The 19,871-nt window shown below is 42.7% G+C and overlaps 1 protein-coding gene across 3 annotated transcripts in view; it reads right to left on the reverse strand.

The window, feature by feature from the left end:
* PCCA (propionyl-CoA carboxylase subunit alpha) overlaps nt 1-19,871 on the reverse strand; it is a 357,755-nt gene that overhangs the window by 148,429 nt on the left and 189,455 nt on the right. For all 3 annotated transcript variants that reach the window (XR_006414646.1, XM_044429576.1, XM_044429577.1), the window contains exon 17: nt 10,902-11,012. Coding sequence is in view for 2 of the 3 variants with exons in the window: in XM_044429576.1 (XP_044285511.1) it covers nt 10,902-11,012 (111 nt within the window). In the remaining variant the exon portion in view is untranslated. The remainder of the gene's footprint in view (nt 1-10,901; nt 11,013-19,871) is intronic.

Here is a 19,871-nt window from a genome sequence, read left to right on the forward strand (position 1 = left end):
AAGGGGAGGTGTCTTCAGCGAAGAACAGATGAAAGAACGGCTCTACCAAAGGAGCAACCTTGCCAAGCCCGAACATCTAAATGATAATGTCTGGCAAAAGTGCAAGGGTTCGCCCAAGTAGCAGCTCAGCATACATCATCGATCGGAACTCCCGATGCAAAGGCCGGTGAGGTAGCAACAGCCCCAGTTGAGTGACTTCGAGGAGCTGTGGGTAGTTCAATCCTAGTCAGCTGATAGGATAAGATGATAGCATGGACTATCCACTTGGAAAGTCTCTGCGGAGTGACTGGAGCACCTTGATCCCTGGTGGAATATTTAACGAATAGTCTATTTGAGCGTCAAATAGACTCAGTCCTGGACCTGTAGAAGGCTAAGCAGCACCGAACATTGTGAATGCAACGATCTCTCTAATGGAGTCGATGGAGACAGAAAAAAGGCAGGCAAGATAATATCCTGTCCCATGTGAAAAGATGTGGCCACCTTAGGAAGAAAAGATGGATTGAGCCGTAAGACGACCTTTTTTCTGTGAAAATTTAGGTAAGAAGGGTCTATGCAGAGAGCGCAGAGCTCACTGGCCCTTCAGGCTGAGGTAACCGCCACAAGAAATGCCGTCTTCCAGGAAACAAGGCGCAAATCGACTGTTGCCAATGGTTCAAAAGGCGCTCTCGTAAGCACTTGCAAAACAACAGAGAGACTCGATGTAGGCATTACTGGCCTGATTGATGGATTAAGATTATGAAGACCCTTAAGAAACCTCTTAATAGTAGGTTGAGAGAAGATGGTTGATCTGTCAACCAAGCCACGATGGTAAGCTATTGCTGCCGTATACACTTTAACTGAAGATGGTTTCAATCTGGAATGGTGTAGTTCTAATAGGAACTGAAGGATTTGATGTATCAATGATGTAAATGGAGAGAATGAACGAGACTCGGCAAAGGTAGAAAATCGTCGCCATTTAGCCGCATAGGACTTCCATGTGGACAGCTTCAAAGCAGAATCAAGGATGTGTTGGATATCTGGATGAAAGGCTGTCAGATTCGACGGATCAGCTCTTGAATCCAATGGTACGGAAGGAACAAACGAGGAAGAAACACCGAACCCACTGGGTTTGACGGCAGGATTCGAACCACTTGAAGCTGTTGTCGATACCAATGGCGCAATGGTAGCTATCGGATTCACCACGCTGTTAAGTTCAATGACAGTAAATCTGGATGGCGAAGCGTACTGCCCTGTTGGGTTATGAGGTATGGAAGCAGTGGAGGCATTCCCCGCGAGAGATGTCGAGCAGTGTCGCAAACCAAGCTTGGCGTGGCCACCAAGGGATAATGAGTATCCCCGTGGCCCGATCGTGTACTCTCTTCACTATCACTCTCATCATAAGAGGAATCGGAGAGAAGGCGTAAAAGTTCAGGTTGTTCCAGGGAATCATGAAGGCATCTCCTAGCGATCCATCCCCGATTCCCGCTCTCGAACAGTAAGCATCACACACCTTGTTCTGTTGGGTGGCGAACAAGTCCACGTCAGGGAACCCCCAGAGATGAAAGAGATGGTCGCGTGTCTGAGGATCTAGTTCCCATTCGTGAGAGATGAACATGTGCCTGCTGAGGAGGTCTGCTTGTACATTGTCCATACCAGCCAGATGGACTGCCATCAGCATAATGTCTCTTGGAATGCACCAGTCCCAAATTTTCATTGAAAGTCTGGCCAAAGTCGGGGACTTTGTTCCACCTTGTTTGTTCAGATAGAAGACGGTGGCTATGTTGTCCGAAGTTATCTGAACGACCCGATGTTGGAGAACATCCTCAAAAGAACATACGGCCTTGAATACTGCCAGCAGCTCCAGGAAGTTGATATGATTCGTGGATTCTCGATGATTCCACGTGCCTTGGGTGTATAGGCCAGAGCATATCGCTCCCCATCCCAAAAGAGATGCATCAGTACCGAGGGTTATCGAAGGACATCAGGGCCTGAAGGGAACCCCAACAGTCAGATTGGCTGGGACCGACCACCAGAGTAGAGAATGGAGCACCGAGGATGGGATTAGAATCAATTTCGACGGTGGTCTCTCTGTGGGTGGAACATCTTGTTGAAGAGGAGTTGTAACGGACGGAGTCAAAGTCTGGCATGTGGCACCACAGCAACCGAGGAAGCCATATGTCCCAGGATCCTCTGGATGGACTTTGCCGGATCCGCCCCATCTCGTCGTATTCAATGGATGTGGCAAGCAAGGGTCTGTTGACTGTCCCGAGGAAGGAAGGCTTTTCCCAACGTCAAATCCAGGAGGGCTCCAACGAAGGTAATTGTCTGCGTCGGAAGAAGAGAAGATTTCTCGGTATTAATGCGTAGGCCCAGATCATCCAATAAGGCACAGGTTGTACGGATGGATGCAAGGAGTCCTTCCCTAGAGTGGGGCACTAGCAGCCAATCATCAAGATACGGGTAAATTTGTATGCCTTGGAGGCATAGGAAAGTGCAGACAGGGGCCATACATTTGGTGAACACACTCGGAGCAGTGGCCAGTCCAAAAGGTAAAACTGTAAATTTGTAGAAATGGGGTACAACAGCAAAATGAAGGAAATGCCTATAACTCGGGTGGATCGAAATGTGGAAATAGGCGTCCTTCAAGTCCAATGAGGCGAACCAATCCTCTTTCCTTAGCAGTGGCAAAATATTTTGAAGGGTGGCCATTCAAAACTTTTTTGGCACGATAAATCGATTCAGATTATGTAAGTCCAAAATCGGACGTAGACCACCATCCTGCTTCGGGACCGTAAAATATCTGGAGTAGAATCCGTGGAGTCCGTCAGGTGGAGTTACTTGATGAATTGCTCCTTTACGAAGAAGTTGTTGTATTTCATCAAGCAGTACCGGCGAGCATGATGTAAACCAGATCGGACTCGATGGAGGAACGATGTTGAATTCTATCCGATAGCCGTGCTGTATGATGGACAATACCCAACAATCAGATGTGATGGACTCCCAAATGGGGAGTCGGCTTCGCAGCCGGTCCCCAGATGAGGGGGGTGGGTATAGAAGGGATCAGAGGAATGGTTTGCCAGTCCCGTCAATACTGTCTCCTACCTCCGTCGAAATGCCAACGGCCCTGCTTATAGCATTGCTGAGGCTGTTGACGGCGGCGCTGCTGTTGCTGCTGCCGGTGTTGGGGCTGCTGTCTAGGCTGGTAGGACTGCCTATAAGATGGACGAGTCCATGACCACTTACACCTGGTCTGGGTCTGTAGCTCCATCCTGCATGCCGTCATGCGGGATTCATGAAGTTTCTTTAACTTGTGGTCGGTCCGCGAGTGGAAAAGCTCGGACCCGTCGAAGGGTATTTCCTTCGATGTTTAGTCTCCTCCAGGAAGTTACAATTTCTCAGCCAGGCGTGTCTCCGGAGTGAAATGGCACTGACCAGGGCCCTCGAGTCTGTGTCCACATGATGCCTGGCTGTGGACAACTGCTGGACAGCAATCTGCATCGCCTCCTTGATGAGGACCTTGGCCAGGTCACCCTGGTGGTCCGGGAGGGTCGAGGTGACGTTGTGGAGGCGTTGCATTATGAAGTATTGGTACCCTGCCAATGTCGCCTCGTAGCTGGATATACGCAGCCCCAGGCCTGAGGCAGCGTAGACTCGCCTGGCCAGGGAGTCGATCTTTCGTCCCTTGTCCCTTGGTGCAGTGTGACCTCTCGCCTCTCTGCCCTGGGATGACTCCACCATGACCGAGTTCAGCTTGGGGTGGCAGAGGAGGAAGGGAATGTCCTCTTCCCGAACGCAGTACATGGATTCGTACCTCCGAGACGTGGGTTGAGGGTGAGAAGGCAAGTCCCAGGGCTGCGTCATCACCTGTTGTAAGGTGGTGATCAATGGCAGGACGATCGATGTGGACTGTACCCTGCGGACGACATCATAAAACTTGTCCGTAATAGGTCTCGGACGCTGGATGGCGTCGATGTCAAGGGACTGGACAAGCCGGGACATCAGCTCCGCGAAGGAGACATGTGACTGATCTGGTGACACAGGGCCCTGGGAGGTCACAGCGACGTCAGGGGAGGTTGAATCGACCTCCAAATCATCGGAGTCAGCACCATAATACGGGGGAGCCGATGATGAGCACTCTGCCGGAGAGAAGGACCGGCTACTTCCATCCCGAGGAGGTACTGGGGATGCACACCTCGGGCCCGAGGACTGCAGTCGGTCAAGGGAAGGTGGCGAGGACCGACCCCTAGGAGCGGGATAGTATCCGACAGAGAGTGGATCGCCCCAGGTCTGATAGTATGAGTGATGCCTTCCCTCGGAGCGCTGCTCCATGGAGCGACTCCTTCGGCTCCTAGGCGGGGACATCTCTACATCCGCCTCCGAAGTGGCTGTGGGAATAGGTGTGGGCGACCTAGCCCTGGGGGGAATCCTGAATTTCCCCATCAGAAATTGAGCCTCGTTGTAGAGTTGGAAGCAGCTCAACAGGAAGGTCAGCCACACGGCGAGGGGACCCTTGTGGGTAACCCTCATAGCCACCTGAAACACCAGGTTGGGTGGAGTCGGTATGGTAAGTGCTGCCGGTACTGAGAGAGCCGTCAAACCCTACTCTCGGTGTCAAGGATGCTCTGGATCCTTCGATTTTTGGGGGGGGGTTAGGAACCTTCTCCTTCCTGGCCTTCTTATGGCCTGCTGACTTGTCGGGTTCAGCATGCTTGCGCTTCTCGTGCTTTTTCTTGGAAGAAGCAGGTGGAGCTCCTGTGGCAGACGCGCCTTCATCCGAAGGGCATGAGGGTGGAGCCACTGAAGCAGAGACAGGCTTCGGAGCAGCAACAAGTGGGTCGGACTGCATGAGAGCCAGATCCCACAAGAGCCTCCACAGGCGATTCTCGTGGTTTTTCCTGGCCTGCTTAGAGAAGGCCAGGCAGTGAGAGCATTTATCAGTCCTATGCCCCTCCCCCAAGCAGAGGAGGCATAGGTCATGCGGGTCGGTCGGAGACATTTTAGACCCGCACTCCACGCATTTGCGGAAAGCCGCTCGCTGTACCATCGCAAGAAAGGGAAAAAAAGGAGATAGTACAGAGGGTAAGTATATATTTTTGTTTTTGTTTATATAGAAGATCGAAGAGAAGGTAGAACGATAGAGAACTATAAGAACTATAAGAACTAACAAGAACTATAAGAAATAATGGGCTATAACAACTGGGAGAGAACAATCAAGAAGAAGAACAAGCTAGACGAGCAACCGTCAGAATGAGAGCGAAAGCGGCACGAGGCACAGCGAATGGTGGTCGCAAAGACTGAACAAAATGGCGGACGCTCCGCTATTTATAGGCTATGGGGGAGGGGGAGCGGAGCTTTCCCGCCAAAAATCGTTAGCTTGCAATCTTCTGGCCAAAGGCACTGCACAGGCACAGCACTCATATGTGTGATGCACAGAGACCACAACGAAGAAATATGAGATATATTGGGATCCCACCTATTAGCAGAATCAGTTGCACCAGGGTACAAGTTTGAACTGAAAATGCAACCATAGCACAAGAGAGAGAGAGAGAGATCGATTGACTGATTGATTTTAAGGCTCATCCTAGTAACAAACATTCTTGTGGGGACTGCCTTTGTTCAAATAGTGTGTACCAGTCTAAGCAGGGATGGTACACAATGCGAAGCCTCACACTGGAGAAGCTGTCAAGACCAAATTAACAGGATTGTCAGACAGAATGGGTGAGGCTGTGAAGAGGTACCCGTGCTGTAACAATAGTCTTTGGATTCTGGGTGTACATAAGTAACACCCAAGACTCCTTCATACTGCTTTTTATATATACAACATCAGTCCCTTGGCATATATGTATTTTATGTAAACCAAATAATGATCTAATTATTATTGTTATTTTCATTCTATACTGCCCAACAGGCTAAGTTCTCTGGGTGATTTACAACACTGTAGAAGTTTAAACAAGCAGTGAAATAAACAGTTGAAGTCATGCTAGTTGAAGTCTGCAAACTCAGCTAAGCTATCACACTCTTCTTTCCCTCTGTGAACATTTCTGCCACTCAAAAATCTACTCCAGGGGGTTTCTCAAGAGAAGAGTTGAGGACCCAAGGGTGGCTGCAGAATTTTCTCGCAGTTCTGCTGATGGAAGCAGTTCTGACAGCAGAATGACACCATCTAAGAGAACATCTCTTAGTAGTTGTCAGACCCTTCCTACAAGATTCCTTGCTTAAACAGCAAACATTTTAAAAGTTCAGCAGGTGTTAATCTGACATCAAACAGACATCACGTTATATCCTGTTCATTGAGCATACCTCTGTATGATGCAGAATAAAGTAATGGCAAATTTAAAATTACTTCAGATCTACAGCAAGTGCACATGCCAACAACACTGAGCTTATGAAGGCATGGAGTGAACATCACAGAACTAGCAGAAAATGCTCTCTGTATAAGCCAGTTACTTCTGTAATGGTACATTTATTCCACAATGTGATGCCATGTTTTTTTATTCCTCTCCCAAAGAAAAATATTGTCCATTTAAAGGACATGGAATCTCATCACTCATAGGATATGCTCTTATGTTTTCTGTACTTTAAGACAGAAGCCTATAAAATATCCATCATTACAATATGAAAACCACAAGGAAATAATGCATTTTTTTAAAAAAAGCTGTTTTGTGTTGATGAAAGCTGACACATGAGGAACATATATACTTGAAAATTAGCCTGAACATGTGTCAAGTACTGTACTCCAAGTAAAATTTTAATTAAAAGTTGCCAGCTAAGGTTAATAGGAAAGCTGTCAAGATATTTCATAGAATTAAAAGGAGTTGTTAAAAATCTTTATTTTATTGATCCCTGAATTTGTAAAATCTTATTTTTTCCTAACACATGGGTAATTTATGTTATGCAAGCCCATTAATATAATCATCTTAATCAGACATCATATTTTTTTAAATAAAAGGAATGGTTAATCTCAGAGTTCTAAATGTCACAAGAAACAAGCCATGGTAAAATTGTCTCTCTGAAATTGACACTTCCATTTACGTAAATAGGCACAGAGTTTTGCATAGGCAGAAGAGGGTTCAGCCCTGACTTTTATTATTCCATTTTCGTCCCCCATCCACATTCTTATTAACATTTTAAACATCTCGAGGCCAGGTCAGGATACTATTTCTAAGTGCCTGTTCTCTGTGTGAGCACCACTTTATACACAGACACATGCAGAAAATAGTATGGGGCTAACAGACATCTGTGGTGATTCCCACAAGTGTAATCACACCAAAACTACAGCAGTAAGCCCAAAAACCATAGGTGAAATGCAACTGTTCACCACCAATTTACACAGCAATCTCCATGCAACTATGCACAATCACAAATAAATTTCAGAAGTGAAAACAATTGTAAGAATGCTGCCAGGACCATTATCTTTACTTTATATGTCCTTGAAGACGTTCTGAAATTATGCCAATTGTAACCCTAAGCAGGGTTGGGGTTAGATCGATTCAGAATAGGCAACTACTGTATCATCTTATGATTTTGGAAACTTTTATCAATTTCATGACCAGTAATCATGAAACCAGCTCATGCCCCCCAGAAACGTGTCCTGATTGTGAGTGGAGAGGATCGGGGCTGTGGGACCAGGGTGTTAGAGGTACTACAGGGCCTAACAGGCCTCCTACAAAGAGAGGGTCGGTATCAGGGAAGATGGGAGGAAAGTGGAGGCTGGGGATCCCAAAGAAAGGAAGCTGTGGGAAGGAGTTGAGGTGCATGTACACCAATGCTAGGAGCCTGGGTAATAAGCAGGAAGAGCTTGAATCTCTCCTGGGAATAGGAGGATATGACCTGGTGAGGATCATGGAAACTTGGTGGAATGAAAGGCGAGACTGGAATGTAAATATGGAGGGGTATGACCTGTTTAGAAAGGACAGGTAGGGAAAGAGGGGCGGGGACGTAGCTTTATATGTCAGGGAAGAGATAGGATGCAATGAGACGGAATGCAGCACAGATGGGGATCTGGTAGAGGTAGTCTGGGTGAAAACTAATGAGAGAGGGACCTGACAGATCAGGTTCAAAGGATATCTTGGGGGAGGGACATAGTAATTATGGGATATTTCAGTCTCCCAGACATTAGTTGAGAGACTCACGCAGTGGCAACAGCCAGGTCACATTGCTTCCTAGACACTATAGAGGGAGGGTTTTTCACACAGAGGGTCCAGGAGGTGATGGGGCAGAGGGGAGGATATCCTTGACTTCGTTTTGACCAACAGGGAGGAGCTGATAGACGGGGTGCAGATTGGGGGAGCTCTGGACTCGAGTGATCACTCTATACTTTGCTTTGAGAACAGGGGAATGGGGACATGCAGCATGTCAAGTACTAGAAGCTGGGACTTCAAGAGGACCAACTTTGGTCAATTGAAGGCCAGACTGGGGAACGTCTCCTGGGATAGGCAAGGGAGTTGAGGAAGGGTGGATGGCATTCAAAAGGGTGGTTTTGGAGGCACAAGCCTTGGTGATACCTCTAGTCAGTAAGGTGGGGAGGCAAAGGAGAGTGCCATCATGGATGCAAAGGAGGTGGTAAGCGGGTTTAGATGCAAGAGGAACCTCTGTAGGAAATGGGTACTCGGGCAAATAAACAAAAGGGTATACCGGGAGGAGGAGGCCCATTGCAGAAGGATTCTTCACAAGGCTAAGGCTGATTATGAGCTGAGACTTGCAAAGAATATCAAGAGCAACAAAAAGGGCTTCTATCAACATGTAAATAGCAAGAGGAAGGGGAGACAGGTAGTGGGACCACTTAATATGGGGTAAGGGGATTCTGGGGTACTGGTTGACTGCAAGCTAAACATGAGCCAGCAGTGTGATGCGGTGGTCAAGAGGGTGAATGCCACCCTTGGTGGCATAGCCAGAAGTGTGGCTTCTAGATCAAGAGAGGTATTACTACCACTCTGTATGACTCTGGTGTGCCCGCAACTGGAGTATTGTGTCCAGTTCTGGGCTCCACATTACAGGAAGGCTATAGCCAGGTTAGAGTCAGTGCAGCGTAGAGCCACAAGGATCGTGGCCATATTGTAGCGAAACCTGTATGAGGTGAGACTGAGGAAACTGGATCTTTTCAGCCTGTAGAAAAGGAGTCTCCGAGGGGATCTGTTGGCGACATATAGGTACATGAGGTGGTATCACACAGAGGTGCGTAGAGACCTGTTTTCCCCTGCAGAGGAAGGCAGGACGCACTCCAACAGAGCCAAGCTCAAGGAACCGAGATTCAATTTGGATGCCAGGAAGTACTTCCTGACAATTAAGACCCCGAGGGTATGGAATAGGCTTCCACAGGAGGTGGTTGAAGCCCCATCTGTGAGGATGTTCAAGGATAGGCTAGACATGCACATGATAGGCATGTCATGAGTGGAGCCGGCCGGAACCAGGAGTCAGACTGGAATGGCCCGGGAGGCCCCTTCTGACTCACTCAGTTTCTATGTTTCTATGTAACATGAAAATGGGCCATGCAATAGCATCCCATGACTAAATTTCAGTTGCAATCAAATCTGCTCATGCAAAGAGCAGTATGAATAAACTGGTAATTAGTACTGTGCACTTATGAGCAGAATTGTATTTTGTTAAGGCTAGGATGCTTAAACATGGGGAAAACTGGGAGAATAGATCAAGAAAGTTAGAAAATTGTCATAATTTGTTATTGCACCATAAAATGCTGTACAGAATCTTCTTATAGAATCTTCTAGCTACTTTAAGAATTTCCTCTTTTAAGCATCATATTGAAAACTGAATAAACCATCTGGCAAATTTAATTCCATTTCACTGTTTTAGCTTTGGTGGTAGGAATGTACAATGCAGCACAAAGCACTAGTCATACACCAGCAAATCACCTGTTAAAAAACTGAAGAATGATAAGCTTCTGCAGCACAATTTATGACATGATAGCAAACAAATTCAACATTAACTGTTGCTAAAGCTAAGACAAATAAAGCTGCTATACTACTAGCTTTTATATCAGTGGTAGCAGGCAGTTTGATAACCATAGTTCTTCAGTAGTTCTGGGATACAGATTTCCCCACATACATAGTCAAAAAGTAAACAAACAGTGAGACAGAGCCTTTTGATTATTAGCATAGAAGTCTTATATGGGATCAAACAAAATACCCCCTCAATCACAAAAGGGAGCACAATTTGGAACCTTGGTAGTATAAATGTCCTCCTTCCTAAGAATCTCTCTAAATTAAATTTTTATTGAATGAGGAATTAAATGCACTCTTCCCAAAATTATGGTCCTGGATCCATTTTCAAGCAATATTTTGCTAGAAATAAAATACATTTAAAATATTGTGCCAGCTCATGACACATCCTTGTGAATGAAGGATCCAGCTTTCAATTATGCAGATATGAGAGAGAGATGCAGCTTGAACTTTAAGTGAATAGAAAAAAAGGGCTCTTTAGAGTGGGTCTGTCACAGAATGGCAACACTGACTAGCTTAGGATGGGTGGTATCATGCCAGTGCAGCAACATAAGCCATGGCACTACCATCATGTTATAATGTTGTAGCAAACAGATGACTCGGTGCAAATAATTAGGATTGAATAGGCAAGAAAAATGTCGTCAATGAACAGGACTTGCTGTTTTTTAAAAAATGCTTTGGTCCAGATAATCAATTGGCATCATTTAAAAAGAGTGTTTTCTTTGCAAATATGCAGTATATAAATGTTAATAATAAATATTATTAATAATAACAACCGATTTTGATTTGAATTTCTCTGAATGCTGAGAAAAATGATTAATTTTACAAGTTATTTACTAAAAAGTTCAAGCTGAGAAACTGAAATATTAGGTTAAAAAAAAAATTATGAAGCATTTTTGACTGAGTGAGAAACTATAAGCCTTCCATGCCTTTTTCTCAGACATAAAATTTCTATTGATAACTCACCTTTAAAGCCATCAGGATACACATCAGAAAGAAATTTAGTGCTGATGTCTCCCTGCACAAAGTGTGGATGTGTTATCACTTCACGTAACAGAGGTATATTGTGGGCTACACCTGAAAGTAAATGAGCATTTAATCATGTTAGATGAATGTGTCCTGACCTTGCCAGAGGAATATGTAGCAGAATGTATATACTTTACAGACACATTTGAAGCACTGGTGCTTGGGGTGGATAGAAAAATAAAAGCACCACGCAAATACATAAAGAGCCATACATTAAAAAGTCCAAATAAATGGGATTTTACACAGCCTTTCAGTATGGAGGCTGCAGTTAAATACAACAAATCAAAAGTATCCTTTTGAATATTCAAGCAAAATGTATATAGTCAAGCTTCACAACTCTTTAACCTGTCCATACTTTTTCTGTAACAGAAACAATACCACTGGAAAAAAATTCTGTAAGATATAACACACATAAGACTACAATCTTAGTTGAATATCTCTAAAATTTATATTATTCTCTCAAGTTGGCCAATCTTTTGGGTTGGGAGGCTGAACTGACTGCTGCCAAACGCTGTGGAGGTTGCACAAGTAAGTGGATAAGGCTATACCCCACCCCCAACATACACATACCAATGGCACTCACAACCACAGAGTTGCTATGGGGGAGGGAAAGTTTAAACAAGCCTCCTCACACACATGATCAGGACTACTGCTTCCCTGCAGAGAAGTGGCAGGGCAACAGTTACCTTCATAAAGCGATCTGGAGGATATTAAACCCTCTCTGACTTCAGGGTCTCTGATCAGGATCATTTGGGGAGGGGGGGTTCAAACTACTGAGACACATATGGTGATTTTTATTTTCACATTTTTCTCTAACTAATATCAGGATTCTTAATGCTGACAGAACATCTATACTTTACTGATACATATTCAGAGTGAGTTCCTGAACTCTTCATAACTCATTATATTATGAGCAGTGGCACATCTGGAGCCTGAAGCACCTAATGTTTGAAGCTGGTGTTAGGTAGATCGGAAGAGAATCCAGTTAGGGTCTGCAGACAAAACACTTTTATAAGAGTTAACAGAATGCTGCTACATTGCTATAATCCATATTCAGTATAATCAAAACTTCTGGACAAACTAACAAAATTAAAGGAAATAAAATTGAACTGTTACCACCTACACTCATACTGCAATACTTTCTATGAAATTCAGCATGCATTCACACATTTTTGTGTGAAAAATGAAAAATCATAATGATCTAGAACATTTTTCTTGCACAAACTACTCTGCAATCCCTGGTGAAATGATATTTCAAATCACAAGAATTTTGGTGTGCCTACTTATCACCCAGAGGCCTAAATTCAAGTATTGTAGTCCATTTCAAACAACATGCATGGGAGAAAACATAAGTTCGGAAAATCTGCATATAGAGAACAAGGAAAAGTAGCAGTACTTATCATTTAAGACCATATCATGAATATTTTTAACAGATCTTTTCCTGTCATTTTCCTTCAAGGAACCCAAGACAGCATGCAAAACAGACAACATCTCCATTTCATCCCCTCTATCCTAAACAAACTTAATTTTAAGAGTACAAGGTTTTGAGCACTCAAAACTTACTTTCTTTTTCTATAAGAACTCATTCAGCTATCATTAGATATTTATAAAATTAAATTTCAGTAATTCTATTGTGTTTAGCCAATTAATAGCTAGAGTGCTACAGCCTCATTCACAAGAACTTAACACAACAGAACTTTCAGTGTATGATTTGCAGTTCACCATGACCTCAGTGAAAGTTCACAAGATATCCCCCATCTGTGTGAATAACTATGAGCCTACAGAAATGTTGGACCCCTAAAGGAGTTTACTCCTGATCACCTGCTGCTTCGAAAACACCAACCAGACATTAACCCCCAGATGCTCACGAGATCAAACAAAGGCCAGCCTGCACGCACACTGAACACATTATATTTATCCTGCAATGATATTTCCTTCTGCATTGGGTTTTTTTCCTATTTTGAAATCACATTTGGTAATCTAAGCAACTGAAACTGAATTTACAGAAACTGGAAGAATATCACTTCTGTACTGCTTATTCCTGATGCAAAAAGAATTGGCTAAAAGAAAATGAAATTAGTGTAGATTTGTTTTTCTACTTTTCAAAAGAAAACATAGAAAATCAGTGTTAGCAAAGTGCAATATTATTTTCCCCTCCTTTATTTATTCTGCATATCACAGTACATATATCATCCATATCCATATCCATGTATCACTACTTCAATTTTGACTCAATATTTCAGTTCTCAAAAATAAATTTTAAGAAAACCAAATTCAGGAGGATGGTACCACAACCACCAACTTCTTTATCTTGCCTTTCCTTAAATCGATTAAAGTAATAGATAAGGATTTATCTCTTTTTATTCTCACATTTTTTGAAGTTAAGTTAGGGAGACAAGTTAAGTTTTAAGTCAAGTTTTAAGCTGAAGTTAAGTTAGGCAGAAAAGTTGGGCAGACAAAAGCAACCACTAGCCTAAAGCTGCTGAATTTAACAAAGGTGGAGCACATGGGCTACTCACCTATTCTGTACTGAATCAGAATCTCAAGTAGGAAAACATTTAATGGGGATCTTGGCACACCATGATAAGCCATGTTGGGTTGTCTGTCTCATCACTAACCCACGTTACTCCCAACAGTCAATCAGGTGTTCTGCAACTTGTCACCTGTTCCCATCCTGTATATCACTGGGCTTTGTGACACAATCTGAGCAGACTACTCTGCTGATGAGTGCAGGAGTGCTCATTAGCAGAGTAGAAGGCTTTTAGAACTGTTTGCAACTCTGTGCATACTTAATTATTTTTTCACCTTCAGGGAGTTTTATCTAAATGTAACTTCAGTGGGGTTGTTTTACTTTTAGGGAGGTTTGCACACATTCACTAAAGTGCAATAGTCGTTGTGAATATACACTTATCTGCAATTTTGCACAATTTTGCCTGGCAGTTAAAACAAATGAAGTTATATTTACACAGGTCTTCCTAATGGTGAAAATAAACAGGTGGCAGTATCTAAGAAAAGTGAATTGATGAGTATCATGTCTTACCAATGTATTACAGGGTGGAAGATGGCAACAGAGAATGGAAGGGGACAATGGCACTAGTAAGATCATAAGGAATGATGAGTTTTTTTCTGCCCAACAGGCACCTCTGTAGCCTGTCTGACACATGATGACAAGCCATTCTGCCAGGCTTGCGAATCAGGAGGAACCACCCTGAAAACAAGCCACCCTGAGCCACCCAACAATCCATGGGTTCTCAGGGTGACTTGTGCCCATTCAAAAATGCTGAGAAAACTACAGCACACCAGGTTTAACTGTCACAATAAGCCACCCTGAAACAAACAAGGAAGACAACCAATCATCACATGTCATGAAAATCAGGTCATAAAAAGAAAATGGCTTGGATGGTAAATGCTATGTCATCAGTGGTATCCCTGCAAAAGTTATTGTCTGACTTATTATAAAGCTTATTTTATCATCTCAAACTTTCACATTTGTATTTCATGCACATTATCAGAACTCCGCTATAAACAGCTGAAGGGCATTATTTTATAACAGCCATCCTTCTATATAGAATTAATTATGACAGGATGTCCAAATGTGAAGGCTGAATGGATACTCAAATGTATCTGTAGCCAACCCTTTCCACTGAGATAGTCGCTTTTGTTGTTGTTGTTAGTCACAAAGTCATGTCCAACCCATCATGAACCGATGGACAACATTCCTCCAGGCCCTCCTGTCCTCCACCATCCCCTGGAGTCCACTTAAGCTCACGCCGACTGCTTCAGTTACTCCATCTAACCATCTCATTCTCTGCCATCCCCTTCTTCTTTTGCCATCTATTGTTCCCAGCATTAGGCTCTTCTCCAGGGAGTCCTTCCTTCTCATTAGGTGGCCAAAGTATTTGAGTTTCACCTTCAGGATCTGGCCTTCTAAAGAGCAGTCAGGGTTGATCTCCTCTGGGTCTGACTGGCTTGATTGCCTTGCAGTCCAAGGGACACACAGGAGCCTTCTCCAGCACCACAATTCAAAGGCCTCAGTTCTTCGGTGCTCAGTCTTCCTTATGGTCCAACTTTCACTGCCATACATTGCAACTGGGAAAACCATAGCCTTGCCTATACGCACTTTTATTGGCAGTGTGATGTCTTTACTTTTTAATATGCTATCTAGATTTGCCATAGCTTTCCTCCCCAGGAGCAAGCATCTTTTAATTTCTTGGCTGCAGTCACCATCTGCGGTGATCTTGGAGCCCAGGAAAATAAAATCTGTCACTACCTCCATTTCTTCCCCATCTGTTTGCCAGGAAGTGAGAGGACCAGATGCCATGATCTTAGTTTTCTTAATGTTGAGTTTCAAGCCAACTTTTGTGCTCTCCCCCTTCAACCGCATCAAGAGGCTCTTTAGTTCCTCTTCACTTTCTGTGGTATCATCTGCATATCTGAGGTTGTTATTTCTCCCAGCAATCTTAATTCCAGCTGGTGATTCATCTAGCCCCGCCTTTCTCATGATGTGCTCTGCATATAAGCAGCCTTGCCGAACTCCTTTCTCAAATTTGAACTAATCAGTGGTTCCATGTCCAGTTTTCACTGTTGCTTCTTGACCCGCATACAGGTTTCTCAAGTGACAAATAAGATGGTCTGGTACTCCCATCTCCTTTCGGCTTTGACCCAGTTGCTTCATTCTTTCCAGTGCTATTACTACTGGCCCTCTGCTCTTCCCCAGTAGCCTATTGGACACCTTCCGACCTGAGGGGCTCATCTTCCGGCGTCATATCTTTTTGCCTTTTGGTATTGTCCATGGGGTTTTCATGGCAAAGATACTGGAGTGGGTTGCCATTTCCTTCTCCAGTGGATCATGTTTTGTCAGAGCTCTCTGCTATGACCTGTCCATCTTGGATGGCCCTGCACAGCATAGCTCATAGCTTCATTGAGCTACACAAGGTCGTGATCCATGAAGGGGGAGATAGTCGCTATCTCATTCCAAATCCTAACAGTCATCATAAAATGTTAGCCTATAATTCCAAGAATATAGAACCAATGATATTATTCATCTACATTACTTTTCCCAGTTCAAAGTGCTCTGAGATATCTATGTAAACAGATATAGAGTATCTGAGGTAGATGAAATACCATATATATCGGTAATTAAGGACATGCAGATCAATGAGCTACAAAGCACATTAATATTCTTCAGTCCAGTAATAGTGTTGGCTAAATATCTAAATAGGCTCAGTTAATTTTGAGATATATTACAGAACTTGATACACAGTTAAGTCAAGGCCATCTATGCAATGCAACAGCTGAACCACTTCGACAAAGGCCTTGATTCCAAATTTAGTACTCACCCTTAGTCAGAGCAATTATCTGTCTATTTACAGGATTTATATTCTATCTTTCCACACTTAAAATACTCGCTTACAAAATACCATACAGTTAAAACTAAATCACAACACAGCAAAATATATCCAGGACACTAAAACCACCACAGAGAATGCATGTCAAATGCTTGCCTAAAATTCTGACTTGGCAGTAGAAAATCATAGAAAATTGAGCAAAATATATCTCACAGGGCAAGAAGTTCTACAGTCTGCATGCTGCAGTTGAAAATGTCCTTTCCTTATTCCTACAAAGCACTTCTCAGCAGGCACCGAGTTAAAATAAAGGGCATCACAGGGTACATCAAGCTCACATAGTGGGAAACAGTCCTTAAGGCAAAGGTCCCTAAAATAGCTTCCCAAGTGTACCCATGGATCCCAAGCCCCTGCCCTGGCCCTAAACTCTTTACATTGTGCTTGAAAAGGTTCCCAGTGAAATAAGTACATGCACAAACTACTATATTCCGTTAAAAAGGCCTTTCATCAGCAGAAATCTCCAGACCCTCTGTAAGGGCAGCCTCACTTGGAACACATTATATTATTTGATATTGCTAAGGCATGCATAACCATGAAAAGGTCTCCCTTCTCCGGAAACACTCAAACAATGACTGGGTTCAGGCAATGCAATAACCCACACTCAAGGATCAGGTCTGGCCTGAGTGTAGCTTTTTGGTGAAACAGGTTATCATATTTTCTGAAACCAGCAGTATTAACTAACCATGGTGAACAACCAACAGCTCACAAGTCAAGAACAAAATATGGGATGTCTTTACAGGTTGTTTGTGGTTAACATACCATGGCTTATTAGCACCAGTGGTACAGACAACACAAAAACCACATTACTACAACAGCTACAGATGAATGGGCAGGAGAAAAGAGCTACCCAGAAGCTGGGGATTGAGGCCTAGTCAGCAGCCATAAGGATGCGGCTCCACAATCTGGCTTTAAGTTAGCCCACTCAGTTCTTCTGAGCCTGGGGTGGTCCTCACCCAGGCAAAAGAGCCACCCTGATACACTTTTGCATATTGGGCAGAGTATAAATATTTTAAATAAATACATTTTAAATAAATAAGTAAGTAAGAGGCATAGGCAGAAGAACCACGGATAGTGACATTCACAGTGCACACATTTCCTAACAGATGCTTTGAAAACAATCAGGGAGAAAGTTGAAAGGTAAGACAAAAAGATAGACCTAAAAAGGTCAGTGATAGGTATTTTTTCTAGAGATATTACTGTATTTCTTCAATTATTTTTGATAAGGGTTTAGGAATAAAGATCATAAAAGTAAACACAAGCAAAGGTGAATGTTTTGAAAGAATAGAAGATTTTTAAAGATTTATAAAGCTGAGGTAAAAAGTGAAGAAGCTAGGAACAGACCCAAGGCTGCCCAAAACAGTGGTTGAGTGGGGAAAATGGCAGGGGCTCCCACCAAAATGAGTTTAGCTAGGAAAATCTTCCCGACAACAGGCCCTGCACAGGCACAGAGCCCATACGTGTGATGCACAGCGACCACAAAGAAGAAAAGCATTAGCACAACAACCAGTGGTTCAACAATAAGCCACACTCAGTTCCTGATCATGAGTTATACTGCACCAAACAAAGCAGGGCAGAAGCATTTCTTGCTACCAGAGAATCTAACAGCAGCACCAGCCCCAAAGTATCCTACACTATGAGCCTGATTTTTTCAAGGGAAGGCAGTTCAGCCACAAATAAGTCAATTTTCTATCCTTGAGACAGCCAACTCTTCACGAAGAACACCTCTGGAATTGTATGGATTGCACTTCAGCCCACATCCAACCTATTATAAACACTTGTTCACAAATTCCACAGACTCTAGGTTTGGAAAGTAGAAAGGAGACCAAAAGGAGACAGACTTGCCTGTCACATGCATACTGATGACACCAAAATCCAAACCTCTGGATAAAATTGATCAGCGACTTCATGCAGTTTTAACAGCACAGTGGAGAAGTCTAGAGGGAAAGATGTATCCTTGGGTTCTGCTACTCTGGCTAGTCTACAGCCATTGCTTGTAACTGCATAAAAGCCCAGATACAAAATTTTAGTAGGCATCATCATTCATCCCCCAGTCTCAATAACTTCTTCTGCACTAGATTGTATGACATAATATACAACAAAGAGGAAGGAAACAAAATGTTATAAATCCATTCAATATGCACTGATGGAAAAAATGACTAAGACAATATTGCACTATTAATGTGGTGATGTATCATCAGCTTTAAATTTGGGGATGTGCAGAAAGGATCTGAAGAGTCCTTTAAGTTCTTTATCACTGAGGTATTTATACATGTTATAGAATTAAGCAAACTGTATAAAATTAAACAGAAATTATATGAATGTAATGATCTACAAGTCACAGAATTTAATTAGTAAAATTCAGAATAAGCTGACTGTTGTATCTCATCATTCATAGGAAGCATTCTTCAGTATAAATATTTACTGACACTAAACATATTCTGTGTTGATTAGCCCTTTTTACAATATTAAGCTTCTGTCAACTTGACATTCACAAAACACAAATCTGCATTTATCCATGTAAACTTAATTGGTGTCCTACATGTCTCTCCATAGATAAACAATTCAATATATTTAACTTGCTGCGAATTTTAATTGTGTTAAGTGAAATGGAAAGAACTTTATTTGCATAGTTATTAGTTGCAAAAGCATTAAATTCATTTTTATGAGAGATTTAAACTGCATAATGATAATTGAACATTGCTATTTTGCCAGACCATCTTAGAAAATCACTGTACAAGTTGACATTTAATAGATATTCCATTTCATTTAAATAGTACTAAAGGGAAAAAGGATAGAATTACGGTCTGCTGTATTCAGCTTCTACTTACACTTCTTGGGGAAAAAACCTAGAGGGAAAACACTTGCTCACTCTCAACAATATAAATCTATTTCATACTTGCACTGACACTGTAGCTGTCAAATATGAAGATAAGGTCCAGGTTGGTTGGGGTGTGTGTGTGTGTGTGTGTGTGTGTGTGTGTGAAATAAATTGGAAGAAGATAAATCCATCTTTAGAATTGTGTACAAATTAATGTCCTTCTAAATGTCAACAGAACTTGCCTTTGCCCAACTCTAAAGCTGCTACCATGTCCAGAAGTCCATTCATAACAAATAGTTGCATATTTTGTACATTAGATCTCAATTTCTCCCATTAAGATTTCAAAACAGAGGAACAATCCAAAAAGTGGGAACAACATATACCCTAATATGCTCCTATATTTGAACTCAAACACATTTCTGAAGGTGTAGTCATTTATGCATTGGGTTGCTTCTTTGCTATTGTCATGTCCTGCTTCTTGAACAGCAAGGTTCAAAAGGGCTACTTTAGGTTTACAGAAAAGTTATGCCTAATGGAATGGTCCCTTTGTACTGTTTCCTGCCATAGTATAACATGAATGTATTTTTTAAGAACTCTGCATTTTCAAATGCAGTTTGCCATGCAACATATTCAGTTGTTATTTCAGTTAAAGATTCCTAAAGCCATCTTTTATTCACTGAACTATTG

The sequence above is a fragment of the Varanus komodoensis genome, unplaced genomic scaffold, assembly GCF_004798865.1.
Source record: "Varanus komodoensis strain SLA01 unplaced genomic scaffold, ASM479886v1 scaffold2, whole genome shotgun sequence".
Taxonomy (NCBI): domain Eukaryota; kingdom Metazoa; phylum Chordata; class Lepidosauria; order Squamata; family Varanidae; genus Varanus; species Varanus komodoensis.